The sequence below is a fragment of the Episyrphus balteatus genome, chromosome 1 (assembly GCF_945859705.1).
Source record: "Episyrphus balteatus chromosome 1, idEpiBalt1.1, whole genome shotgun sequence".
In the NCBI taxonomy this organism is placed as follows: domain Eukaryota; kingdom Metazoa; phylum Arthropoda; class Insecta; order Diptera; family Syrphidae; genus Episyrphus; species Episyrphus balteatus.
The window spans coordinates 51,091,078-51,118,368 of record NC_079134.1 but is presented as its reverse complement, the minus strand read 5'-3'; the positions used below and the strand labels follow the sequence as shown (position 1 = coordinate 51,118,368).

General features: G+C 33.3%; 1 protein-coding gene across 1 annotated transcript in view; it reads left to right on the top strand.

Moving 5' to 3' along the window:
• The window catches only part of LOC129906054 (protein sax-3), a 79,649-nt gene extending 60,983 nt beyond the window's left edge, over nt 1-18,666 (top strand). Inside the window, exons 7-14 of the mRNA XM_055981685.1 lie at nt 118-1,058; nt 1,145-1,264; nt 1,389-1,749; nt 5,631-5,726; nt 7,337-7,583; nt 7,750-7,913; nt 13,214-13,418; nt 16,897-18,666. Coding sequence (XP_055837660.1) covers nt 118-1,058; nt 1,145-1,264; nt 1,389-1,749; nt 5,631-5,726; nt 7,337-7,583; nt 7,750-7,913; nt 13,214-13,418; nt 16,897-18,148 — 3,386 coding nt within the window. The 3' untranslated portion in view covers nt 18,149-18,666. The remainder of the gene's footprint in view (nt 1-117; nt 1,059-1,144; nt 1,265-1,388; nt 1,750-5,630; nt 5,727-7,336; nt 7,584-7,749; nt 7,914-13,213; nt 13,419-16,896) is intronic.
• The last annotated feature ends 8,625 nt before the right edge of the window (nt 18,667-27,291 follow it).

The window sequence follows — 27,291 nt, the reverse complement described above, 5'->3', positions numbered from 1 at the left end:
TTTCTATTAAACTTTCTACGATGTCGAAGCATCAAAAGCTAAATAAAATAGAAAAAAAAAGTATCTCTTCTTCTCTATATAAAATATTTAACTAACTGACATCCGTTTTCCATTAAGCTCCTCCAAAGTTCATTACTCGTCCGAAAAATCAACTTGTAGAAATTGGAGATGAAGTACTATTTGAGTGCCAAGCAACCGGATATCCAAAGCCAACACTTTACTGGTCCGTCGAAGGAAATAGCTCACTGATGTTTCCCGGCTATCGGGATGGCCGCATGGAAGCCACCCTCACACCTGAAGGACGAAGTGTTTTGTCAATTATTCGATTCGCTCGAGAGGATTCTGGCAAAGTGGTTGTTTGTAATGCACTTAACGCTGTCGGTAGTGTGAGCAGTCGAACTGTTGTGACAGTCGATACTCAGTTTGAACTACCGCCACCGATAATTGCTCAGGGCCCAGTAAATCAAACGTTGCCAGTCAAGTCAATTGTAACTTTACCCTGTCGAACAGTTGGAACACCAGCTCCTATGGTGTCCTGGTATCGAGATGGTATCCCAGTTGATGAGAGTCCCGATGATGATCGAAGAAATATCTCAGAGTCAGGGGCACTTACCATCAGCGACTTACAAAAGACAGAAGACGAAGGATTGTACACTTGTATAGCAAGCAATCGAAATGGAAAGTCCTCGTGGAGTGGATATCTCAAGTTAGAAGCCCCAACCAATCCGAATATTAAGTTCTTTCGAGCTCCAGAATTGTCGACATATCCTGGACCACCGGGAAAGCCTCAAGTGGTCGAGAAAACAGAAGATACGGTCACGATTTCATGGACTCGTAGCAATAAAATCGGGGCGTCTGCTTTGAAAGGATACGTGGTGGAAATGTTTGGGAAGAACGAAACAGAAGGTTGGATTGCGGTGGGGGCTCGTATTCAGAATACCACCTTTACTCAGGTAGGCCTGAATGCGGGAGTCAATTATTTTTTTGTGATACGTGCCGAAAACTCGCATGGCCTATCACTGCCAAGTGCTTTGTCGGAACCAATAGCTGTTGGAATGGTAAGTAACAACAAAGAGTTTGCAGCATACAAACGAGTCGATTTCGAGTCAACTGATATGGTAAACGTGTCTTTTCCTTTTTGTAGAAGAGCTTTAACAGCGGTTTGGATTTAAGTGAGGCTCGGGCAAGCCTTCTTTCGGGCGACGTTGTGGAACTGATCAATGCGACATCTCCAGAATCGACAAGCATGAAATTAACGTGGCAGGTTAGTAGTATAAAGAGACTCTGTCTCTTCTCTATTTTCACCAAGCAAATAACAAAAAAAAAGAACTACAACGAAAATGTACAAAACTCTATGCCTGTGTATATCCTTTTTTTCTGTTTTGCAGATAATCAATGGCAAATACGTAGAAGGATTCTACATCTATGCACGACAATTACCCGATTCATCGGTCGTCGTCAGTACACGCTCGAATGCATTGGTGGCAGCACCAGACTCAACAGACCCACCAACTGCTCTCGAACATTCCACCAAAAATAATGGCGGCGGTGGCGGTATTGGGAATATCAGGACGAGTATCTCTGGTACCGTTTACAAAATGCTAACGATACTGAACGGTGGCGGAGCATCAACATGTACAGTTACCGGTCTGATGAAGTACACACGGTATGAATTTTTTATCGTACCCTTCTATAAGTCTGTCGAAGGGAAACCATCCAATTCAAGGATCGCACGTACTCTAGAGGATGGTAAGTTATCCTTTTTGTGTTGTTCGTAATGTGTGTGTGTGTGATTGTGCTTTCATTGCTTAACTTTGTGTGGAGCTGTGAGGGAGCTTGTGTGTGCTAGAGCCTCTTCCATAATATGTTTGTTTGTCTTTTTCTTGTGTTTGTTGTTGTTGTTTTTTTAAACTGTTCTTCTCTGTTGATTCATTTCATTCGTTTTCATTCATTGCATTCTTTTATTTAAATTGAAGTCGATTCTCCACAGTCTGGGTATCTTTTGAAAGAAAGAAATACAAAAAACAAAACTTTTATATCCAAAGCAAGAAGACTGTTTTTGGTGTTTTATCTTTAAATGGAGTTCATTTAGCATACATATGAATTAGGGGCTGTATTTAAGGTTCTTAACGGCCTTGAGAAGTTTAAAGGGTTAAATACTGTTAATTTTAGCTCTGAAGTGGCAAGTTCAATCATACGGTTGTAAAATTTTCAATTTTGAATCAAATATTAACCTTAGGGTCATAAAGTTTTTCTTTGAATCGAGGTTTTAAAATATGTAATGGAGCTTCTTAGATTATTTTTAACCACACAATCCTTTTGTGGTCGCTATTTTCTACTTTTAAATTTTTGAAAATTGATTGACATTTAAAGTCGAAGTTTCCACAAACTTCCGTAAGACCTCTAATTAATTAATTTTAAACAAATGATTTTCTGTGTTAAATTTTTGGTTTCGAAAATACTTAAGTTCGCTACTGGTTATTTAGTTTTTAAAAATTGTGGAGGTTCCTAAAAATAAATAAAATGATAAACTACTTGATAAAACACCATAGGACCTCTAAGCTGTGCTTATCAAAATTAATAAAATATGTAATGTAATTGTTTTTAACTACAAAAATCCTTTTAGGGTCGCTACTTTCTACCCCAACTTTTTAAATTCTGTAAATTGATTGGCACTTAAAATCGAAGTTTCCACAAATTTCCGCAAGACCTCTATAAGTTATTATTTTTGAATAAATGAATTTTTGTGTTAAATTTTATTTGGTTTCGAAGTTTTTGAAAATTGTGAAAGGTCCTAAAAATAAATAAAATGAAAAACGCCCTTGGACCTCTAAGCATTGCTTCTCAAAATTAATAAAATTTTATGTTAAATTTCATTCAATTTCAACAAGTTTAGGTTCTCAAAATCAAAGTAAAACTTTGGAAATTTGTGATCTACAACTAGAATACGAAATTTGAAAAATTTGCTTAAGACCTCAAGGTTTTATTTGTGTTAATTTTCATCGCCAGTGTTTATTCCTTAGACAGTTTAAGGCCTTCAAAATTAAAGTTTTGAATATTTTCCATATGACCTCTTAGCTCACATGTGTTCTTTGAGTGGATCAAGAAAAGTGATGTTTCAAATAATTTTTTTTTAGGATTCTAAGTTGGATTTTGTTTAGTTTTTAAACATTTAGCTAGGATATTTAATATTTAAGGTTCAAAAAATTGACCTAATCCTCATCAAAAAAGTTGTTACTCAACTGAAAGATTCAAACTTAAAAACAATTAAAGATTCAATTGATAGTTTAAGGGAAAAAACCTATAGAAAATTAGCAACGCAGAACCTACAGCCAAAGTGTTCCAAGGCTTAATGAAAATTGAAAAAAATCTAAAATTTTATAAAACCTAATTCTCAAGATTCGTCCCTGTTTTTAAGAATCTTTCTTGCTTCGAATTCTCTTAACGATCCCGATTTTTCCTCATTTGTTTCATTTCTGTTTTGGCGGGCTTTTGTTTTTAACTTTATTTCAGCTTTGGGACGGAAGGAAATCCCCGAGGATTTTCACATCCTTTTTTGGTATACTTTTGGTACATCACCTACCTCTAGACGGAGTTACCGGCGAAAACCCTTTTCTTGCTGTATTTCTTTTTTTTTTCATTATAGAACCGCTTCAGTATATGAATCTATCTGTCTGTCTCTTTGTTCAGCGGTTTTATTTGTCGATTTAGTGTTTATTTTTGGTTTCCTTTGCATATATGTAGAAATAGGTAGGTATTCTATATAAGGATACACAGAGTTTGTGCAAAGCACTGCTGAAAAGATACAAAAGTCCTTGCTTTTTTTAGCAAAAAAAAAAAAGCTTGCAGCGTCGTCGGCGGCGGGACTTCCTATTTAAATACCTGCGATGCTTTGGTTAACAATGTCTGATGCTTTTCCTTCTCTTCGAAAAAACAGAGAAACACGCATATGTATATGGTAGAACTAAAGCACACGTCTGCTGAATCCTGAATCTGTTTTTTTTTTATCTTCTTCTTTGTTTTGAGAAAGAAACAAGCGGTGTTTTGATAAAACAAAAACAAAGCAACAAAAAAAAAGGATTCTCTTCCCTAACCATACATAGACAATTGAGTTGTTTCCTTTAAATAACACAGAGGTAAAGAGTCTCCCCAATGGTGTTTTATATTTGTTTAATTTCTTCTTCACTTGAGCAATTTTTATATACGAGTATTTTGGTGTGTATAATGTTTTCTGCAGGTGTATATGTTTATTGTATATTTGTGTGTGTTCATTTGTGCTGAGTTGTTTATGTTGACAATTGGAAAAAGCGAAGTTTATTTGGTGGGAGAAATGAATTGCTTTCCTGCTTTGACTTCCTGTACTTAGCTTGATTTTTGTTCTTGTTGTTGTTGTTGTTGGGGCTGTTTGGTAAGGATACATTATTGGGCTTAATTATTATTCTCAAACATGGGTGGATATTGCGTCTGAAAAATGCCTTGGAGGTAACACAGTCTCAGATTAAGTGCACTTTTTAAGGATGTATTTGGGGCAATATTTGGAAGGAGACTTAAAATTGGAAAAAATTAATTCCCACAAGAATAATGGTGAAAAGGAACTGGAAAAGGATGAAATCATGGCTAAAAATGTTGGAGAAGGATTGAAAAACTGAATTAAATTATCTTTTTCAAATTTCTAAAACTCTATTCATTTTTAAGTCATTTCCTAATTTATTCCTTATCTAATGCCATTAAGTCAACAGATGTCCTGTAATAATAGTGAATTCCCTCAAAATTCTTACATCACCCCATTATTAGATATTCATCACACATTTTCTATTTGGTAAAATAAAAATTACCCAAATAACAAAAGAGTCCTTCTTCCTGGGTCAACATTATACCAATTCTGTAATAATCAAAATTGAAATCTAAAATCTCAAAAAAAAAATATTACATTACCTATTCAAAATTGCCCATTACCTCTTCAAAAAAAAAAAAAACCTTTAATGAAATTTTGCACATATGCATCACAAACATATATTCCAATAAAAATGAACAGAAAAATCTACCCTCCCTATATTTTTTTCGATACGATATTCATATAGTGCTGACATCCGATATATGCATTGCACTTCTCTCGTCTTTTGGCAAAAGCCAAAAAATTAATCAATTTTCCAATTTTTGCTTCCTGCCCGTCGACATGATCCCTCTGATGATCAAATAAATATGTATGAACAAACAACCCCCACACACACACAAAACATTATAAAATTAAAAAAAAAAAACTTGAAATAAAAATCCATATATTACCCGATAGTATCCCTTTGATTGACATCCTTTTTCGGTTGCCGCTCGTAGAGCAAGCAAATAAAAATAACAACAGCAAAAGAATCCTTATCCTGATTCCTGTGTGTTGTTGGGTTGATTTGAGTGCGGGTGATAGCAATCAGGAGCGTGTTTTTATGTAGGTAGTAGATTTTTTTGTTTGTGTTTTTTTGTTTGTTTTTATTTTATTTTTTCTCTAAAGGACTTGATGGATGAATATATTTAGAGCTCTGTTTTAAATGCGCGTAAATGTCTGGCAAATTGATAGAAAAAAAAAAAAAACGAAAAGAAATAAAATGAATTTTCCTTGTTTTTTTTATTATTTTTAGCTCCTGTTGAACCTCCATATGGAATGGAAGCTGCTCTAGTCAATTCATCGGCTGTATTCTTGAAATGGAAAGCCCCAATAATGAAAAAAAACCACGGTGAGTACTAAAAAATGGTCATTCAATATAATCTACTTGGGGGTTAGAAGTGTATTGTATTGTATTTATATTATATCCTTTGCGAAGCGATATAGGGTGCTTTGTATTTTTTTTTCATTCTCTTAAAAAGAGGTAAATTTACTTACTTGAGAAAAACATTGATGTTAAAATAAAAAAGAAAATAGATGTGAATTGGATTTAACAATGAATTTTCATGTATTTCTAAAGATTGACCTAATTTATAGGGTTTCACTTTGAAGATAGGAAGTAATTCTTGATTTTTTTGAAAGTGTTATTTCAATAGCCAAATGATTTTAGGCTTGATGAAACTGACCGAAGGAATATTACCTTAATAGAAATCAATAGACTTACCTTTTTTGTGTTTTTTTATATTTTTATAATTCAAATTTGATTAAAATCCCAAGTTCAAATTTTTGAATTGCAGTTTGAAAAAAAATGACATTTTTAATATCTCCTGTTAATATATGTACATGAAATCACTTTTTATATTTGTTTTTCACTTTTATTTTTCATAAAAGATTAAAATTTAAAAATAGGCCTCGTTCAAACGAAAGAGCTGAGCAGCGAACTTTATTTTTTTTTCAATTCTTTTTATTTTCAATTTAACGTTTTAATGCAGTGGTTTATAATAGTTTAATGGAAAGAATTTCGGAATTAATCAAATTTGTGTAAAATCCACATAGATTTGCATCCACAGGTCATCGTAATAAGGGCAGGGATATTTGGTTAGAGACGAATCTTAGAATCTGATAAGACAGGTGCAGGGTCATAAGTCCACGAGCCAAAAGTCCATAATGGACTAGTGACTCACTTGGGTGGGTTATAAGTCCACAAATCAATTATGGACTTTCAACCCACCCAAGGGTGTCAGAAACCCACAAAAAAGTGAGCCAGAACTTCATAATGTCGTAAAAGATGTGGAAGGTGCTTAAGGAATATTAATTTGTAAAGAATGTTGAAACGCTAATTTTTTTCAACAATTTTTGTAAATTGATTTTTTAGTTATTTTTATAAATTTTTTTTAATTTTATGTTTTTTTTTCTTAACTGACTCGAGTTTTGTTTGTAAAGCTTATTGAAGTAATTTTCGAAAACTCGCACAAAGCAAAGAAGAACAAAAAATTTTGTTCGAAAGAAGATTAGTTTGGAGTCTCATAGTGATAATCGCCACTTATTTGGGAAACTATCTCGCAAACAAAGCGGGCTAATTAATTATCACATGGAGATTAAAAACAAATTTGCTCACATGAGAATCTATTTAAATTGCACAAGCCAAACGCGAAGCGGAAAAAAATTTTGCCCACGGGAGAATCAATTTTGAGGTGTGAAAATAAAAATTCGAACACGCATACAAACCCACATTCATAGATAACGTTGAAATCATAACCCTCGTTTTTGTTTTGCCGTCCGTCGGTCATGATAAAAATTTCATTAAAAAAGGGTCAAAATCTCATTTCAAAGTGGTTAGAATACAATAAATGATATTAAATCTCAACCTGATGAAATTCACCTTTGCTTTAAGGATATACCAACATTTTAAGTTGCTTTTTACCTATTTTTTTCATCAATTCGATTTTTTTTATTTTGCAGGAATACTCCTTCACTATCATATTGTAGTTCGTGGAGTCGACATGAAAATGAATTTATCTCGTATCCTCACGAACGTAACAATCGATGCTGCATCACCAACCCTTGTGCTAGCAAATTTAACCGAAGGGGTTATGTATACGGTTAGTGTGGCTGGTGGTAATAGAGCTGGCATTGGGCCATATTGTTCACCAGCAACATTGCGCTTGGATCCAATAACAAAGAGATTAGATCCGTTTATTAATCAAAGGTGAGTTTGAGTGAACAAAATAAAAAAGTAAAAAAAAAAAAATAAAAAAAAAAATCCTTCGATCGATACCGATTCCCTTTGTGAGTGTTTTTATTTTCTTTTAAATTTTTTGTTTTTCAAAAGTTGTATTAAATTTATTTTTTTTTTTTTTTATTTCATTTTATAGATATCCCATCAATCAAGAACATGTGGATGATGTCCTTACCCAACCATGGTTCATCATATTATTGGGAACAATTTTGGCTGTGATGATGTTGTCCTTTGGTGCAATGGTATTTGTGAAGAGGAAACATATGCTGATGAAGCAATCGGCATTAAATTCAATTCGAGGTTAGTTATATATGATATTCAACATTTTTTATACTACAAAAAATTTTGTATCAGACATTCACAACAGTAGCTCATCCTTGTTTTCACCCCCCAAAAAAAAGGGTTAATTGCTGAACTGTAACAAAAAATTCTATAAACATAGTGGAATTTGCTTTCCTGTTGTGTTTTTTTTCTGTTTTTGTTATTATTTTTTTTTATTTTTGTTACGAGAATGGTTGAAGTGCAGTCAAATGAACACTGAATATATTATTTTTTGGTTGGTGTGTTAAATTGACTGCGAAATGTGAATATGGTAAATCTGTTTTTTTTTTTTTTTTTTTTTAATTTTAATTTTAACTTTGATTTTTACGCACAGTAATTTTTTTTTATATATGGAATGCTATTAATGGACATTTATCAATTTTAATCAGATGAAAATTAAATCATTGCGGCTAGTTGAACCTAAGGGATAAAAGAGTGTGAGAAAGAGAGAGTAGGAATGGGAGAATGTAAATGAGCATGAAGCTATTAATGGAATTGAATTTTTATAATTTTTTTTTCTACAACAGTTTTTTATTGCTTGGTTTGGTTTGGATTAGTCGATCGATAAAAAACAATTGTTGTTTTTTTTTTATTATTTATATATAAAAAAAAATCTATTAGTTATTTATATGTTTTATTTATTACATAATTAATTTATTAAAATAGAAAGAAAAAATTAAATTTAGCATTGTTTAGTGAATTATATCGGCTTGAATAAATAATTTAACTAAAATAATACCCTTAAATATAATCAAAGTTGGTTTTTCTAAAAAGTTAACAAATTTAAGTAATTGTATTTAAAAAAAAGTCATAAACAGAAAATCCATTAGGTTTATATTCTTTTTTTTTATAAAATAAATCCAATGCTAATTATGTGCGAGTAATTATAAAATACCACAAGCTATTTTTGAGTTCATTCATTAAATATATGGATAGTGAGGAAATAATGAATTGTAAAAAATTAAAAAAAATTATATTTTATGCGCTTAAGTTTGTACCCAAAGAAATTTCTATCGTTGAAATGGTTAAATGGTTACCAGTAAGAGAAATGTATGAGAAAACCAGATTTCAATTATCGCGTGCTAAAGTAAACCAAGTATTTCGGCCCCCTTCGAACAAAAGAGTTGAACAGCGAACTTTATTTTTTTTAATTCTTTTTATTTTTAAATTAAAATTATATTTGTTTAAAAAGCCTGGACAAATACAAAATTCGTAAAATGAGTTTTTATAATTTTTTCCTAATTTTTATATGTCAAGATTTCTTGAACCATTTTTTGGGTACATTTTTGTTGAAATCATTTAAGTCGCTTACGAGGGAGTCAGAAATCAAGAAACCGGTTTTATAAAAGCTAGTCTTAATAACTTCTAAGAAAATATTTTTTTTAATAAAAATTTTGAGAGCTGTTTTTAACATTTTAATTTTATTTTAAGTGATTTTGAAATTTGTAATATTTAATTTAAATTTAAATAGTTTTTAAAAGTTTTTAAAATTTAGCTGGGTTCTTTTCAACCAGACAAACACATGCCGGAACTAAATAATTGACGAAACAAATTTAAAAAATTAAAAAAAATTTGAAAAACTTTTATTTTCCAGCAACTATTTTTGGTTTTTTCCGTAAAAAGTATTTAAAATTTTGAGCGTGGTCTCCGTAAATATACCTGACTTTTTAAATTATTCATTCAAGTATATAAAATAAAATTACATATTTAAATCACAACAAAGCCCATAGATATCTTTTCTACTTTGGTTCACTGGGGCGTATACGCAACAAAAAAAAAAGTTGATAAAAAATGTTTAAAATCTTCATTCATTTTCAAATTAATATTCTACATACAAATTTCTTAATGAACTATTCATTTTTCAAGCAATGAACGACTGCTCATAAATTTAATTGAGGATTTTTTATATGAAATTAAAAGCAAACGGTGTGTTGACGGCGGAAATGTTTTTAATATTTTTTTCTTTCGCTATCCGCAGTATTACCAAATATCACAATTAATTCACAATTCAGAAAAACCAAGAAAAAAAAATACATGTACATATGTGATCTTCAAAAAAAACCGAATAGAAGTACCTTCTCAAACACCAATTTTAATAGTTTTTCATAACTGTTGATAGTTACAAAACTTTGTTAATTTTCAAGCTAAATATCATAATTAAAAGTAGTTACTATACAAGTACACATTCTTTTTAAGTGGTAAATTTTATGACTGTTGGCCGTTTACATATTCAAAAACCTCTTAATTAAAATCTTCATAATTAAGTTCAAGTGCCAAATGAATAGAAATCTGAACTTTGAATAATAAAAAATCACAATTCAGTTAATTCTCTTCCAGGAACCTATTCTTAGATATCTAAGTATAATCTAAAACCAGATATACTCCCACTAAATACTTTAACCAACTTAATATAAATTTATTAAATTAATTACGCTCATTGTGGGATATATCTACTCTCTCAATTCACATTTCAATATTTCTCTAGACACGTTCTATTATACATATCTACCTTACCACCTACATTTATCTCTGTGGAAATATTCAACTCAAAATTGTAAAATTTCACCAGAAAAATAAAAAAAAAGTTCAAAACAAAACTGACTACGAATGAAACGACTTTCCCCAACCAAACCCTATATCTACCTACTCTTCTCACCTATATCTCTCCATTTTGATCCTTGTAATATTTGTGCTAACTGCTTCCGTTTTGTGCAGTTTTCTACTTTAAATCCCCTTTTTGCATTTATTCATTCGTTTGCTAGCTGCTGTATGTGTTTCATCATCATGTTATTCTTTTTTGATTATTTTACTGCGTTCATGGTGCCAACCAGCAGCATTCAGGTAATGTAATGTGGGAAGTTGCAAAGGATAGCCCTCTGCTATGGTTATGTGGCAGTTTTTAAAAATTGTTCACACATACTCGTTCTACACTTTCTATCTATATATGAATGAAAATTGCATAAACTGAAAAAAAAAAAAAACAGGAAAGTCTAGCACACGCGTGGCATTCCCATGATCCTATCAAACACATAACAGTTCTCAAGTCGGAATAGCACAACTCAAATATATATACATCTACACGCGTTGCTTTAATAACTGCAAACACGAAAACGCCAAGGATAACGTTAGCACAGTGTTAAATTAAATAAAGCTCGTTCGTTGAATGCTCTCTGGTGTGTTTTTTTTTTTTCTTTTATTGTTTTTTCATTTGAGGGAGAGAAGATACAGTTTTTTTATTCTTTATTTTTTAACTTTATTCTGTCGTGCTGGGATGACGATGAAGGTAGAAAGGCGTTGTTTAATTGCACTTTTGTCTGTTTGATCGCGCTTCGTAAACCTACCTACCACTGAAATGGGTTCCAATTCTCTGTACCTCGTCATTGTCCTGCTGACGCGGGATATACCTTTGAGAATAACATCAAAGCTGTTCACTTTGACTTCCGGGCCTTGGTCCATAGTTTTTTTAAAGTGTCCTCAAAGAAATAAATTTTTGAAGCACTTTTTCATGAGTTGCAATAAGTTGATTATTTTTAATAATGACCATAATAAGTTGATTCCTCCATTTCTAGCCTTCCATTTTTCGAGATAATCTGATCGCCTGTCACGCCACAGGCCCTGGTTTCTAATACCACCTTGACATCTTTTTCAGGGGTACAGTTTTTCTCTATTATCAACGACAATCATGATCTCTGATGGGATGAAAACTTTCCCACTTTACTGCTTAACATTACGGCTCTAAATGTGGGGTTTGCTGGTTTGAGCTGAGGAAACTTCGATAAGCCTCCCGGTTTTTCAATGTTCCATGTCTAAAGCTTACTTAATGTAGTTGCCCTGCATTGTTCTCTCCATGAGTTTTGTTGGTCTGCTTCTTCTTCGCGATGTGCTATAATACTATCAGTCTTTGAACTGAGCTTTCAGGGTATTTTCTTTATGCATGATAGTCCCAGCTTAGTCGGCCATGCTTTATTACGTCAAAGAAGCTATTTTTGACGAATTTTCTTGCTTCTGTTTCATTCAAATAATTGTCCGGAATAGGAACATCTAGGTTTGAAACTGGACAGCAGCTCTTTCGAGCTAATGCGGTATCCACATCCCTTCTTCCAGAAATACATCAAATGCTCGTTGCAAGAGTGTAAAATTTTCACTAACGATGGATTCATCATTAGCAAATTACTGATTCACATTCGGATCCGTCACTCATACTTAAAGCAGAAAGTCAAAGACTGTGAAAAAGAATAAAGGACTCAAAACGCTTCCCTGGTACACACCAACATTGATTGGGAGCTCTTTGGTGACACCTGCGGGGCATCTTACCTTTCTTTTTATTTGCTCGTACATGTCCCATAATCATCCGCATGTACATTTCTGGAACTCCTCGCTGCTTCAGGGAAACCCATATCAGAATTGACAAAAGCTTCCAAGAGTATCGCTGATATATATCTCCAAAGCCTTTGGGACGAATGAAGACCAACCACAAAAAACGCTGTCTAAAGCGTTTTTGTATGAAAAATTCTACACCTGAACTTCGTCGATCCGCTATTTGCAATTTTTGTCCAGCAAAATCACCGACGTCGGCAGCGTTTTTTAACATTCTTCAGTCATTGAATTCACTTAAAAGGGTTTTTAGCCCTGTATACAGATATTACCAAATCCATCCCTGTTTGTATGAGCATTTTTGGTCTACCAAAATGGATGATGATGATTCATTTCCATACATCCTGCTAGCTTCCCACCCAACCATTTATCCACCCACTCAGTAGCTGACAATGTATAGTCATGTATTTTGTATATGTATATCTCGCCTGTATGTATCTGAATCCAAACAGACAGGACATTTTATGTTGTTTATCCATTTTTTCACCCAGTTGACAGTCGGACAAATTTTTAATTAAAAAAAATATAGGCAACCAAAAAATATACAACAACAAAAAAATAAAAAAAGCAAAAATTAAACTTAGCATGCCATAAATTTCGAAAGAAAACTGTCACTACATATGTATACAACCACCATCACAACATTCATAATTTAAACACATTGTTGTGTATTCATCCTTTTTCTTGGCAGAAGAATTCATTCAGGACATCATCACTGCTGCTGTATGTCAACCTATATACTCGTACATCGGTTTCAATTTTTTTTTTTTTTATTTTTAATAATAATTTCAGGACATTTATGCTTTTTTATTTTGTTCCTTTATTTTTTAGTCCTGTTTCCTTGTGTATATTAATTATGACAGTTTTGTTCAATCTATGAATGTTTTTTTTTGCTCATCCTGCAGGCACACATCATCCAAACGATGTCCTCAAAATGCCGAGTCTATCGCGCAATGGAAATGGTTTCTGGTTGGATGCCTCGACTGGTGGTATGGTTTGGCGTCCTTCAGCTACTGATGCAATGGACATGCAAAAGGATCAAATTGCCGACTATGCACCCGTTTGTCTAACAACAACAACATTGCCATCTGAACAGCATCGAAATCAAAGGTATGTACTATCAACTATTGAGTTGAATTTTATAGAACAACGACGGACGAGAGAGAGATAGAGAAATAATTCATGTAACACAAAACTCCATGTTGTGTTTGTTAGCGATACATTTCTCTCTCTATAATGTTTGTATAGCAACTCTATTGTGTGTGTAGTTTCTGTAGAAAGTCCTTGTAGCGAGAATATTGACAAAATTATTGTAACTGATGCATTTTCGAATTTAACTCGAAGGGATATTGTTTTGCTCTAGGTTACTAGGGTTTTGTAAAGAGTACGAGTAGATAGGTAGTTACTATATGTTTTTGGAGTTTTGTGCACAATAATTACGGTTGGTTTCTGTTGTTGTAAAGGGTTTCTGGCTTTTGTTTTTCTAACGAGTCCCTACTCCTACTATACCTCTACTACACACTTTGCCAATTTTCACTAAAATGATAAAACAATATGTTGAGTTTGGGTTTTCAGGGCATTAACAGTTACATATACACAACAACGGTAATTATTTGCTAGAAACATAAATAATTTATATTTGAAAAGGCTTGTTGTTGTTATTCGGATCTGTTGAGCATTTTCTATGGTAAATAACATTGAACATTTTCCAATTTGCCAAACATATACACATATTAAATGTTGAAGAGACACATTTGTCCAATTGTTGTCTAGTCGAATAATTTCTGATATAAATACTTTTGTTATTTTGAAATTTAATGACAGTAAATCATTATATTGTTCAGACAAAATGAAAGTCTCAATTATGTATAATATTTCTCATTTTACAACTATAATCAATTTAAAAGATTTAAGCTCTCATACAATTTTGTGATAGATTTTAATATGTTTTAAATATTAATTTCAATTTGATAAACTTAAAGATCTCTACGATCACACTTTCATTTTAATCCCCTAAAGAAGAATATATCTCTTTTTTGCTTAGAATGTAGTCTAAAATGTACATATAAGAAATGTATTAATAAAATTATGACTTGAAAATTTAAATGAACTATTATGAATGTTTACTGAATTGGCTACACTTCTTTCTTGCAACCATCGTCCTTGGATGACGCCACAATCTACTCTAGTTTTATACCAATAAGCTTTTCCAGCGAGTACTGTCCTAAGACAGCTGCCTCTAGTAACGCTCGAGAAATTGTTTGAGGATCTCTTCAACTTGCATTGCAAACAAGAGTCGCAAACTTTTTCTCATCCAACAAAGCAGAGAAAATCTTAACTTTGTTGCTCATGTTAGTCGACAAAAATTTTCTTGTTTGGTTCTACGAAAATATAAGTGCTGCTTTAAAGCACTGGTCTAAGCCCTAGAGATTCGAAATAGGATCGTTATCATCCCATTTCTCTTTCGAACCTAATAATTTTTAGTAGATTGTGGGACTATGAGGTTTAATAGCAAAGTAAAGGCTGATTGACTGCTTTTTTCCAAAAACCATAACGATATTTTAGCTTTTTGTTGTAAATTCGGACGGCTCGTCAGTATCAGAATCCTTACTTTTTGAAGAGGATACTTTTAGAAGACACACGATACTGTCTAAAACCTCTGGTATATCGTATCCTTAACCCTTTCCCGGCGGATTGTGCATTATCAGTCGCCTAGTAATAAATTTTCATCTGAAGTTACATAAGTCTTTTTTTCAAGAAGAGTTTCTGTGAAATAGCCTAACTAGAAGTTCCCAGTAGATTAAAAGTTACTGCGAGAAGGACTGTCAAGCGAGACACTAGTGAACTATCGAATAGAAACTATTAAACTATCGATAGTTGTAAAACATTCATTTATTCGATAGTTTTAAATCATTCATTCATTTAGTTACTATTTTCATTCAAATAGTTTTATTAAACGATAGTTTTTTCATTTGAATAGTTTTCTTATTCGATAGTTTTTATTCCAATGAATAAATGAATGAATGAAAAAACTATTCGATAGTTCAATTATTCAGTTACTAACTATCGATTGTTCAAATCATTCGATAGTTCCCATCACTACGAAACACCCAGACATTTTTTAAGGGGTACAATGTACCCTTCTGGATGGTAAATAATTGCATGTCACCAATCTTATTTGGCACTCGAGTCCTGATGACTCATTGATAGGGTCTAATTAGATTTTTAGTAATAACCTTGAAATGTTGATACAAACCACTTGAAATTAAATTTTACTCGATGTTCAAAAGTCGTATAGGTCTATATTTGGTGCTGAAATAGTGGTTGTCTGATTTACAAATCGATCAATTGGTTCTTTCAATCTGCTCATCGGATGCAATTCGTTATGACCACATTATGTAAAACAATTTTCTGCGATTAGTTCCTCAGAACGAAGAATTTGTTGGAAGCACAACTTCGGACGTTTCTTCTAATTTGCCACAATAGTCGATGACTCTTAGAGAAGATATTATCAATGATATGTCTTCTTACTAGTTTTTGAAAAAATCAAAAAAGCTTTGGTAACTGCATTAAAATACCAAAATTTTATCTTTTTTCTTAAAAACTGATTAAAAAATGTTTTTCAAATAAATTGCAATTATTTTAATTGATACTTCTTGAGCCACTTAAGGACTATATTTTCCCACAAAAACCTGGGTGAATCATTGATTCTTCCATATCTGAAAACCTCTGAAGCTTAAACGGTATCCAAAAATCAAGAGCTTCTTTTGATAATTACCAACATAATTAACAATTCGTATAAAAAACTTCAATGTTTTTTTTTTTTTTTTATTTTATCAATTCATCCAATTTCCATTTATTTAAACTTTGTATATTGTTAATTACGGCACTGAATTCTTATGAAATCATAAGTTGATTACTTATTAAAAACCACCAACGAATTCAGTGATTTTTTTTTCCATAATAAAATTAAAGTCGATTTATATACCTAATTTTAAAGCGTTGGAGAACTAGTCCACCTTTTGCTGTGCTGTATACTGGCTGGCTGGACGGATCCTTAATTTACGTATTTATTTATGGCATTCATTAAAACCCACGAGCATATTAATGAAAAACATTTTAAGCGGCTTACCTGTCGTATTGTTTCTACCTATGTGCCTGCTGGCTGATAAAAAGTTTACTCTAGACGAGAGAGAGAAAGGACCAGAGACCATTGCTCTATTGTAGGATTCTGGAAATATCCTTTCACTCCTTCCCAAAAAAAAAAAAAAGGATTTTACAATTAAATATTCATTCGTAAAACTGTCGTTGACCAACCAACCAACACACACGTCGCGTCGAATCGCATAAAATTCAATGCTATCTCACCCGGACACAAAAACCATGTCGCATCCCCAATGTGTGTCCTTGTCCTTGTCCACAGTCCAACTTCAGCCCTTGTGGCCACTGATACACACACAAAGTACCCACCACACACTCCGTAAATCGTTTTTAATCCATAGAAAATTATTTTCGCACTCCGATAATCTGGCAATTTATTAATCAAGGGTCGTTTATATAATATATCTTTTTTTTGTTATATTTACAGATACGTGGGCGAGTATTCCAATATTCCGACGGATTATGCTGAGGTGTCGAGCTTTGGTAAGGCCCCAAGTGAATACGGAGGCAGTACAACTGGAAAACATTCACCGGCCCCCTATGCCACTTCCTCAATAGTTGGCACGACCCGTTATCCAAATGAATACAGCAGTGGATCGACCGGATATCATAGCCAATCAACTCATGCCCAACTTTACAATCATCACCAACAACAACAACAACAAAATTATCCAAATTCTATGCAACATCAACGATTCAATGGCAGTAGCACTGGCTACCATCACAGTAATCACCATCATCAGCATTCGAATTCGTCAAACGTCTACCAAACCGCCAACGATATGTATCCAGGTGGTGGTAATTCAAATAGGTCCACCTATTCCGAACAATATTACTATCCCAAGGAAAAGATTCACATAACCGAGAACAAACTGAACAATATGACAAATTGCCTTACATTTAACCCACGAACCCATGTTGGAATTCAGCCAACACCGGGTACAGCTCCGGGAGTCTTGCAGCAGGGCAGCCCCATGGGAACAATAAGACGGAACAACAATCGCTTCAAAGTAGCACACCCACAAAATCTGAATCAGAATCAGAATTTCCTCAACCACCATCATCTGGGTGACAATGGAAAACGTGTTGAGGCGATACCACCACCAACTCTGCCGCCACAATCGCAGATGAAGTACAATGGCGGTTCTTCGGGGAATACGGTTGCGAACAACGCAACCATCGTGTCGACGGCTTCTTCTGCCAACAAAAGTCTCCTCGATTTCGAGTCGACGGTAATGGTCGATTCGGGATTTGGTGGCGGCGTTGGTGGTGGCAGTGGTGGAATCGGAACAGGCTGCGATAGTGGTTGCGGATCACCGTCGCTGTTGCATGCTCAGGACGAGCAACTTTATATAAAAGTTGGCGAAACCAATCCACCGGATAATACTTACCTCAATTGGCGGGGCCAGCCAACGCGGGGCTCGTATAGTAGTCGTAGTATTGGAGCAAGCAGCAGCATTGGCGGTAGTAGCACTCTAAGCCTGGAACAGAATGACAATGGAGGTGATAATCTAATGGCGTCGTCTACGGTGGCTGACAATAGACGACGACAGGTGTCGGCGGCAGCAGCGGTGGCTGCATCGTCGTCGCTTTCCACGGCAAACGATAACGATGTGATTTATGCGCCATCTAGTGATCGGAGTCTTATTAGTTATAATACTCAGGTGGATAACGTGTGACCTGTCATCAGCCCTTTGCGAAAATCCTAAAAGCAAACTCTTTGAAATTAAAGATTGAATGAATGGATGTAAGGAGAGAAAACAAGAGAATGGTGAACTGGGTTGGGGAGATATGATTTATTAAAGAGGGTTGTTGCTATGCGATAAAGGACTTTTCTCGTTGCAGGGAGATCCATAAAATAGGAATTCTATAACTGTTGTATTTTTTCTTTTGTTTTTTTTTTTATTTTACTAAGACTGATGAAGAGAGATGCAAATTTTAAGACATATATGTAGATTAAAGGGGGATGCTGCTTAGTTTTACCTACAAAATAGCTTTGCCCACAAAAAATAAAAAATATAGTCTTGGGCAAAGCTGCCATAAAATGATCCTAAAAAAAATCCCTAATGTGAGTCTCTCTCTATATAGATTCTAGTTAGGCTGATATATATTTAACAAATGATAAAATGCAAACAAATATAATTAAGAAGAGTAGATATTCATTTGAACAAAAAATTAAAAATTAATAAAAATATAAAAAAAATGTAAATAAAATCATATTAATAATTATGTACTAATTAATTAATTATAATTAAGTTTATTATTATTTGTGAATAAAGTGGTTTTAACGTGGAAGTGGTTCGTTAAATTATTATTAATTATTAATAAAATTATAGAAATATGAATGTGTGGGCCATTGCTGAACATAAAAATAAAAAACAAAAAATCTAATATTGTATAAATTAATATTAATTTTTAGGCCTAAACAGAACAAGAAAAAAAACTATATATACATTATATAAACTTCTGATTGACTGTGTAACTTTAAAATACTAAAAAAAATAATAAAAATAAAAGTAAAAGAAAAATTCTAGAATACCTACAAATTGCTTAGAAGAAAACCAAAGCTGGTCAAAATACTGTATTATATAAAAACTGTTTACAATGTTAAATATTTCGGAATAGACTTAAAAAGAAATAAAATTTAATGAAATAAAAATAAATATAAAAATATAAATTCAATATGTGTTGTTTTTTTTTCAAAAGTGGAACTCAAAACTTGACTTGGCTTTCAATTAGATAGTTGGGTAATTCGACATAATGAAGAAACCTAGCCACTCTCATATTTGGATAAGCATGCAATTAATTCATAATATATGTACGAGTATAAACGTTTGAAAGCGTGAGGATCTCTGAAAATAAGACAAATCTCAAAGTAATAATCCTTCATTACATTTCGATGATAGAGCAAAGACAACAAAATTTGATTCTGCAATTCTCTTTGTTATCCTCAAGTACTAAATAAATTATTTTATTTCAAACTCAGTATTTATGAGTTTTTAGTGATTTTCTATAGTATTTAAGTAGAGATACTTTTTTAAGAACCAAAACTAATAATAAATTGCTACTTGCTATGTAACCGTTTACAAAAGGCTTATCTCGAAAATGGTCATTATGATTTTGCCCAGTTTTTTCGGTCACTAAAACTGAAAAGCTTTTAAGTTTGAAACTTCATCTATATAGGAAAATAATTTTGTATAGCATTGTTCCAATTTTTTTGTCATTAGAACAAAAAACACTGGATATATCTCTGTAAACTACAAAGATTGTTTAGTTCAATATTTATGTTTTTTTTTTTTAACTCACATGCTCGAAGTAGTGTAGGTATATGTGTATAATTATTAGCTATTTAAAACAACCAATAGGAACAATTTTTTAAGTATCATCTATCACGATTATACGATTACGATTATCATTTCAGATGCTAAAATGCAGAACGCAAAATCGCTTTCATCAATACATGCCTTAAAAAACGGGCGAGGATGGCTCCCGTGTTTAGTAAGGCCGTAGTCGTTCCAAATCGACTTTTTTTGGAATACTTCAATGACTTCTACAGGTGACCTTGGCGAGGAAACGAAGATTTTGGTGGTCAAGTATCGTAGACCCCTTTCAAATTTTGGGAAACATAATTCCGTTGCAGCATCGTGATTACTGTCAAAATGTCAGTTTTAAGTATGGTTATATAATTAATAAATTGAACATTATTTATTCCTTTCGCAAACTGTTCTCAAAGCTCGGTGAATACCGATCATAGCATTTGTATCATTCAACACTAATGTGGAATTCATGCACTCTCCCTTTATTTTGTTAAGCACCTTTAACTCTTCGTAGAATTTTTTTTGGTCGCTGTCATTACACTGGTTAGCAGAATTAAATTTTTTTTGTTGCCGAAACAAAAATATACTTTTCTGAAGGTTTTCGGTGTGCTGAATCGAATCCGAAGTCAAAAAAAATCAATCAGCTCCCGTTTTTGAAATATTATCGTTAGAAAATGCAGTACTTCGGGCCTTATTCTTTTATATAAGGAAAGTGTTGCATATTTAGTAACGGTTTTTAAAAGAACTATTTTCCACCTTTTTAAATCTGTTTAAAACTTTCCGATATCTTTTTTACTGCCCGAGGTATCCTCAGTTGTTTGGTATTTTTATAAACTTTATAACGTCATTATCTCCTTTATGATGACGTATAAAGCCAAACCCACTTACTTCATTTTAAGATATCTCGGGCAATACAAAAGATATTGAAAATATTTAAACGTTACTAAATATGCTCAAACAATTTTCCTTATACAAAAGAATAAGGTCCGAAGAATTATTTTGCATTTTCTAACGGTAATATCTCAAAAACGGGAGCTGATTAGTTGTTTATGACTTCGGATTCGAGTTCAGCACACCGAAAACCTTTAGAAAAGTATATTTTTGTTTCTATACATATTTTACTTTCAAACTCACTCCATCAACACTCAACATCATTTTTGCTTCACAGTTCTTAACAAAGCAAATATACACTTAGTACAATATCCTTGTAACAATATTTTTTTTTATAATTGCTTTTGTTCTGACCCTTTTTCCAAAAAAAAGGTAAAAACGCCAGAATTTTTGTATGGTTCATTTTCCAAAAAAAAAAAAGGATACTTTTTGGCTTTTTTTCCAATTTTTTTTCCTGGAAAAGGCACCAGAAATTTTTTTGGAAAAATTGCCAACAAATCGGAAATATTCCCAGAAAAGTTTTGCACTTTTTGCCTAAGAAAAAAAGCCAGATTTTGTATGAAAAATGTTTTGGCTTTTTTTCCAAAAAAAATTCTGGCGTAATTTCCGGGAGCCTTCCATTCGTATCGAAGGCGATTTGGCGTAGTGGCGATTTGTATGAAATTTTTTATTACGATCGGGCTCGGTGATACCGAATACTTAAGTACCGCCGTTGTTGTTTTTTTAAATTTATAAACAAATTCATTCATTCAAATTCATATACAAAAATATTACTAACTCGATAAAAAAATGGTGGAGCGGGGTTAGGAGGGTGCAAAATTTACAACATATTTTCACATCTACCAAAAACGACTACATGAAAATATTCATTATTTATTATTATTATTATTAAGATTCTTTATTTTTTTCAATTTAATTTTGTACAAAATTTTTTACTTAAAGACTACGGACATAGCTTTTCTGCCGTCTGCCGCAAATATGTAACCTGTGCAATAGAAGAGAACTAGACGATATTTACCGTTTTATCGCAGTATGTCCAATTTTACAAGAAATTCGTCGATTGTATTTTCAAGAAAGTTATTTGTCTGTTAATAGCCTCAACGAAGTACTTAATGGCGCCCGGGGTTGGTCTAATCTGTTCAAATTTTGCAGGCATGCTCTTGCATATCGCAATAGTTTCTGATATCGTACTTGCTTTCTCATACTGCCCTTTATTTTATTTCTCAATAATAACTTTTGTGTCACAAATCATTAAAATTGTAATCAAAAGATAAACTAAAGAACGCATCTTCGTTGTTATTTTTTTTATATAAAAAAAAAAAAAAACAAAATAAACTTTTGTAATTTTCATATGAAATTGTAATTTACATTCTTCTTTTTATTTTTTTATGATATCTGACCAATCATATCCTCTTAAAATTTAGAACTTAATTTGTACAAAGTGCAAACTCTCCTTTTTGTTCAATTAAAATTTTACAGCTGGTTATATTTTCACAAAATAAAACCTTTAACTGAAGGTACTAAGGGTTGTAGTCATTATAACGGGCGGAACGATTAGTTTTTGAGGACTGACACGTTTATTGCTGTAACAAGGAGTTCCTTTATGTTTTTATTTTTGATGCCAAAAAAAATTAATGGGGAGCTTATTTTTTCTGGATTTCTTAACCCCTTTGTACACAACGTCAAAGAACTGTCAATTTTTTATTTGACGAATATCAGCAAAAATAGGATACTAATATCAATTTTATTCCTTGCCAAGAATGCCAAGCACGTACAGCTCCTTCGATTAGAAAAATCACCTACTTTACGACCAACAAATTACTAAAAAAAAACTTCCAAGCAAACTCTTGAAATCAAATTCCCTAACTTCCTTTATTGAAAACACTCATTTCTATTAATTAACTAACCTTTCTACAAAATTTTACAAGACTTTTATAAAATTTAACAAAACCCTAAAACGCATTGTTTTGCTTTTTCAACCAATTAATGTTAACTGGAATTTGAAAATTACGTGCGATGACCCAACATTCTCCTTCAAGGCTATTCCAAAACAATATTGCCTTTGGTTGTGTCGTCGTCGTTGTCTAACCATAAACTGTATACACACTTCCTTCCCTCTATACTTACTGGCTTTCTGTCTCTAATTTCCATAGCCCCCAAATCGATTATTATCTCTGACCCTCTTGGGTTAACTTTAATTAAATAAGTTATGTGCGGTTAAAGGACCAAAATGCTCCTCTGTTTCTACTGTGTTACTCTGCTCTGATGTAAAGGAACTTGTTTTGATCCTTCATCTGTCACGTTTGAATACTAATGGATTGATTAGAGAAAGAAAGGTCAAACTTAAGCTTTTCTTTGATGGTTTTGATATAGCAAGGATTTATGCTTATGTTATAAACTATCCCCTCTCAAAATAACAAGCCATCAATTTTAAGCATACTGCGGTTAGCTTTTTCTTCGTACATATATAAATTCTTATCGTTTGTCGAGTTTTACAAGAAAAATAAATCTGTCCATTCGACCCTTTTCTCTTTTGTATATGATACGAGCTTTCACGCAAACAAAACACCACAAGTTTATGATTTATAAGGATTCTGATATAATGTTCCTTCCGTTTGAAGGCATTTATCCTTCTGAATAGTTAAAAATGATATTCTTTTTTTTTTCAGGGGGTCGGCTATGGGGATGAAGATGGAGATGTATGGAGAACTGCAAATGCAAGCGAACCCACCATGAACGTAGTATGGCTTATCTCACTTACAATTGCCCCGCTTTATACCCATTCCCATGAAAATGGGAAAAGTATTTTTTCTTTTCTTATTTTTGAATGGATTTCGCATGAATAAGGGCTTAAAAATTTGGTCCGTCGCGCCGCTCTCCTGGTGTCGGTCGGTGTCGTGTTCCCTGGGACAACACAAGGATCATCTGACCTGGGCTCTAAGGCAAAAATCGTGTTAACTATCCATTAGGCAATATTTCCAGATGATTTAACACCTTCCACATGGATGAATTTTTTCGGGGAATCCTCTTCTCTTTTTTTTTTTTTTGTCATCTCTATCACGTTTTTATTTTTTTTTTTTTGAGAATGCCCACAGAAAGGATGTTTGTTAGTCTACACATATGCTAAGCCGGGTATATGGAACCTATGGTGGCAATGGAAAAAGGGTGCTTCAATTATTCGTTGTACCTAGCTATCTCTGTTCTGACAATTTGTGTATCGAGGAAGAAGAATCGAAGTCGGGTTATCTATAAATTATGGTATCGATACCGTCGTCGTCGCCGGTAGCATCGTCGTCGTCGTAATGACGACCGAATTTTGTTGATAGCTGCTTTGTAAAAAGGGGGTTGTAGACCTCTCCAGCTATAAAGGTCTAGTCTAGTTCTGTTCTGTCGACGATTAAAATGTACAACAAATGAGAGTGTGTTGTTTATATGAGTTGGTTAGCATTATGTCAAAATCAACGAAAGTAATTGAGGTGCTCAAGTGAAATGAAAGTGTCCAAGGGGAATTACTTTATTTTTTGGATATCTCGAAAGTCGTGTCAAAAACATTCGAGAATGTGAATGCTTGTTGGTGACTTAATTTAGATTTGTTGAGAGAGACATTTTGAGAAGTAATTATCCAACTAATGATGTGGAATGAAGTAGGGTTGGTTAATGGTTGATGAGAGCATATCGGTTTTCTATTTACATCTGTACTTATACATTTGTCTATTGAAATTTGCAGAGGTTGTGAATCTAGTTTGATAGCATATTATTTCAAGGACAAAGTAAAACGCGTTACTGTTTCAAAACTACAAAAATACATTTTTAGGGTTCACATTGTTCCAATGAATATTTTGTACACAATGCAAATGCTATGATTTTCACTTCTGCCAAGTGGTGAAATTCGACTCTACCGTTGTATTGAAGACAGTCAAAACTCAAAGACAAATCAGAGTACCATTAGATATATTAACAGCCATCTTCGCAACTTCAAAATTGCACGTGTTGAAGGAACGAACTCCAGTTTTCAGTAAGCAGCCCAGTCGTGGTTCAGGAAGCAAACCCTAGCCAGACCCAAACGAATGCCCACCTGCTAAGGGGAGACCGAGGCTCGGAGAAAGACCGGTTATACCTACGGTCAATTATCACTATCACGGCGACAACAAGACTGGCGTTCGTCAGTCGAAAAAAAATCAAAGCTAGAAAAGAGAGGGGTCAGGGGCCAAAATCAACGAACGGGTGCACCCGCAGAGGACCGCCCTTCCAAATAGAGGAGTCATATCTAGAAGTCGAGTAGATATCCCCCGCGCAGTCAACGAACCGCCAAGATCCAGTCCAAGAATCTATAGTACTAACGTGTCTCTCCGCGCTCGCGTTACTTTAGAAGGAGATTGGGGCAAGTACTTGCTCATCTCAAGCAACCAAGGTCGGGCATATTAGTATTTGGCAGGCGCCGAAAACGAATGCAATTTTAAAGGCGACATCCAACTAGTATTTAATAATTTTTTATATTTGAATTCCTTAAACAACAAATAAACTATCACTGATAATGAATCGAACTTCGTTAAAGCTTCCCAGGAAACCTGAAACCTTGAGAAAAATTTCCAACAACCTCGAAATAAGTAACCAAGCCCACGAAACGGACAATCGGCTCAGATAACGAAGGCTGCTGATAATGTTGCACAGTAAAATAATGAAAACATAGATTTTGTGGAGATGAATGAAATAACATTATTTTGTCAAAACATTTTCGTTGTGCCGGTCACACGTTAAATATAGTAACAACAAGTGATTTTACGTCACCTTTGAAAACAAAATTAGATATTTTTAAAATTCATTCCCTGTTAAATCTAATTAAGGCTAGCTTTTATTTTTAATTTTTGTATGAAGGCTTTTTCTAAGGGTAATCAAATCACAATCAGCTATGAAAGATATCAATCTGGTCAACATCCTCTAAAATAAAATCAAAGACCTCATAAATAGTTCAACGAAGACTCCAGTGGTTACTCACTGGAACTCTTTGTATGACTCAGTAATACAAATCCTGGGGGTGGAGAACCCCCAGGTTAAATGCGATATTTTTACAGCATCTGACAAAGCATATTTGAAGGAATACTGCAAGCTCATGAAACTCTTTGCTGAAATGCTGGATATCTTGCAAGGCTAATGCTGATTCCATTTTTAGCAACATTAAAAGCGAAAACCGTTCAAATGATTAACGACGATCAATTGGTATTTTTAAACGACATTTTAATTACAATGCACAAAATCTCTTCGATCGTTTTTAAAATGTGTATGAGCTCTCTGAAAGAGCGAGGACAGTTATCATTGCTGCTATCTCCCACCTTTGAGTCGAGTTTGGAAAAACCACAAGAAACAACCTTAACCTTTAATATTTTATGGATAGAAATACGTCTCTTAACAACTGGAGGAACGACCTACTTGTATCAAAAGTGTTAGAAAAATCAAAAATATCAATGGAGTAGCTACATACTGACTGTTTTCTTTTGCGGGAATCGTATAAAATCCTCGACGACAAAGTCTCAATGACACTAACTTCGAAATTTTAGTGCTTTTGAAAGCAAACCAAGAATGAATACCCCATTGTCACTATCAAAATATTATTTAAAGGACTGTTTACTCATATACGACCTTATCAGTTAGCCGAACTTAAGGTTGTATAGTCCTTGTAAGTTATAGCTATTCATAGAATTTTTAAATCAAAGTCATTGAAATCTTGGGCACAATTTATTATTTTGATATAACCTATGATTGTATCCATAAATATACATGAATATGAAAAGTGTCAAACGAACTGAAATTTTTCCACTTAACCCAAACAAACTTTAGCAGGTATATAGAAAGCATCGTTATATTCTTCAGCTTTGCTTATACATATTATATTTAAAGCTCTTAACCTTAAACTCTTGGCGAAGAATAAATCACCATACATTTACCTTAATCTGAACCGAAAAACACAGCAATATCAATGATTTATATTTTTCATATTTCCACATACACGTTTCTTCCTTTATTTTTTTTTTGCCTCTTCCGCCAATGAAACATTCATTTCCTTCTTGAAATACAATTCCCTGTCAAAGGAATTCCATAAATTATTGTCACCAAACTCATCCCAAAGCTGTTGTAAACTAGGCCATGTGATATTTAAAAAAATGAAAAAAAAAGTAAAAGAACTTTCCACTTCACACCATGTTAACAACACCATGTGGTCTTGAAATATTTTTCTCAGAAAAAAAAGTGCCATTTCAAAACATTCAAAGCTAAAAAGAAAATAGGTACCTACCCAACCTATATAACATTGAAAGAAAAAAAAAATTGAAGTCCTTAAAGACACTTTGTAACAAATTTACATCCATCAGATCCAGACCAAAAGAAATGGTCTCCATTATTAATATTATTACTCGCATTATGAACTTGAACGCAGAAATGCCGAACAACATAAATCTTGTCAAAACTTACAATATTCAAGATTCAGTTCGCAACACCAAAACGTAATCATAACTTGAACGAAAATAATAAAATTGAGAAACATACCTTCACATAATAATATTTTTGTGAACGTTCGTTTGGATGTGAAAAGGACTTTTTCAGACCTCCACCTTCTTTAT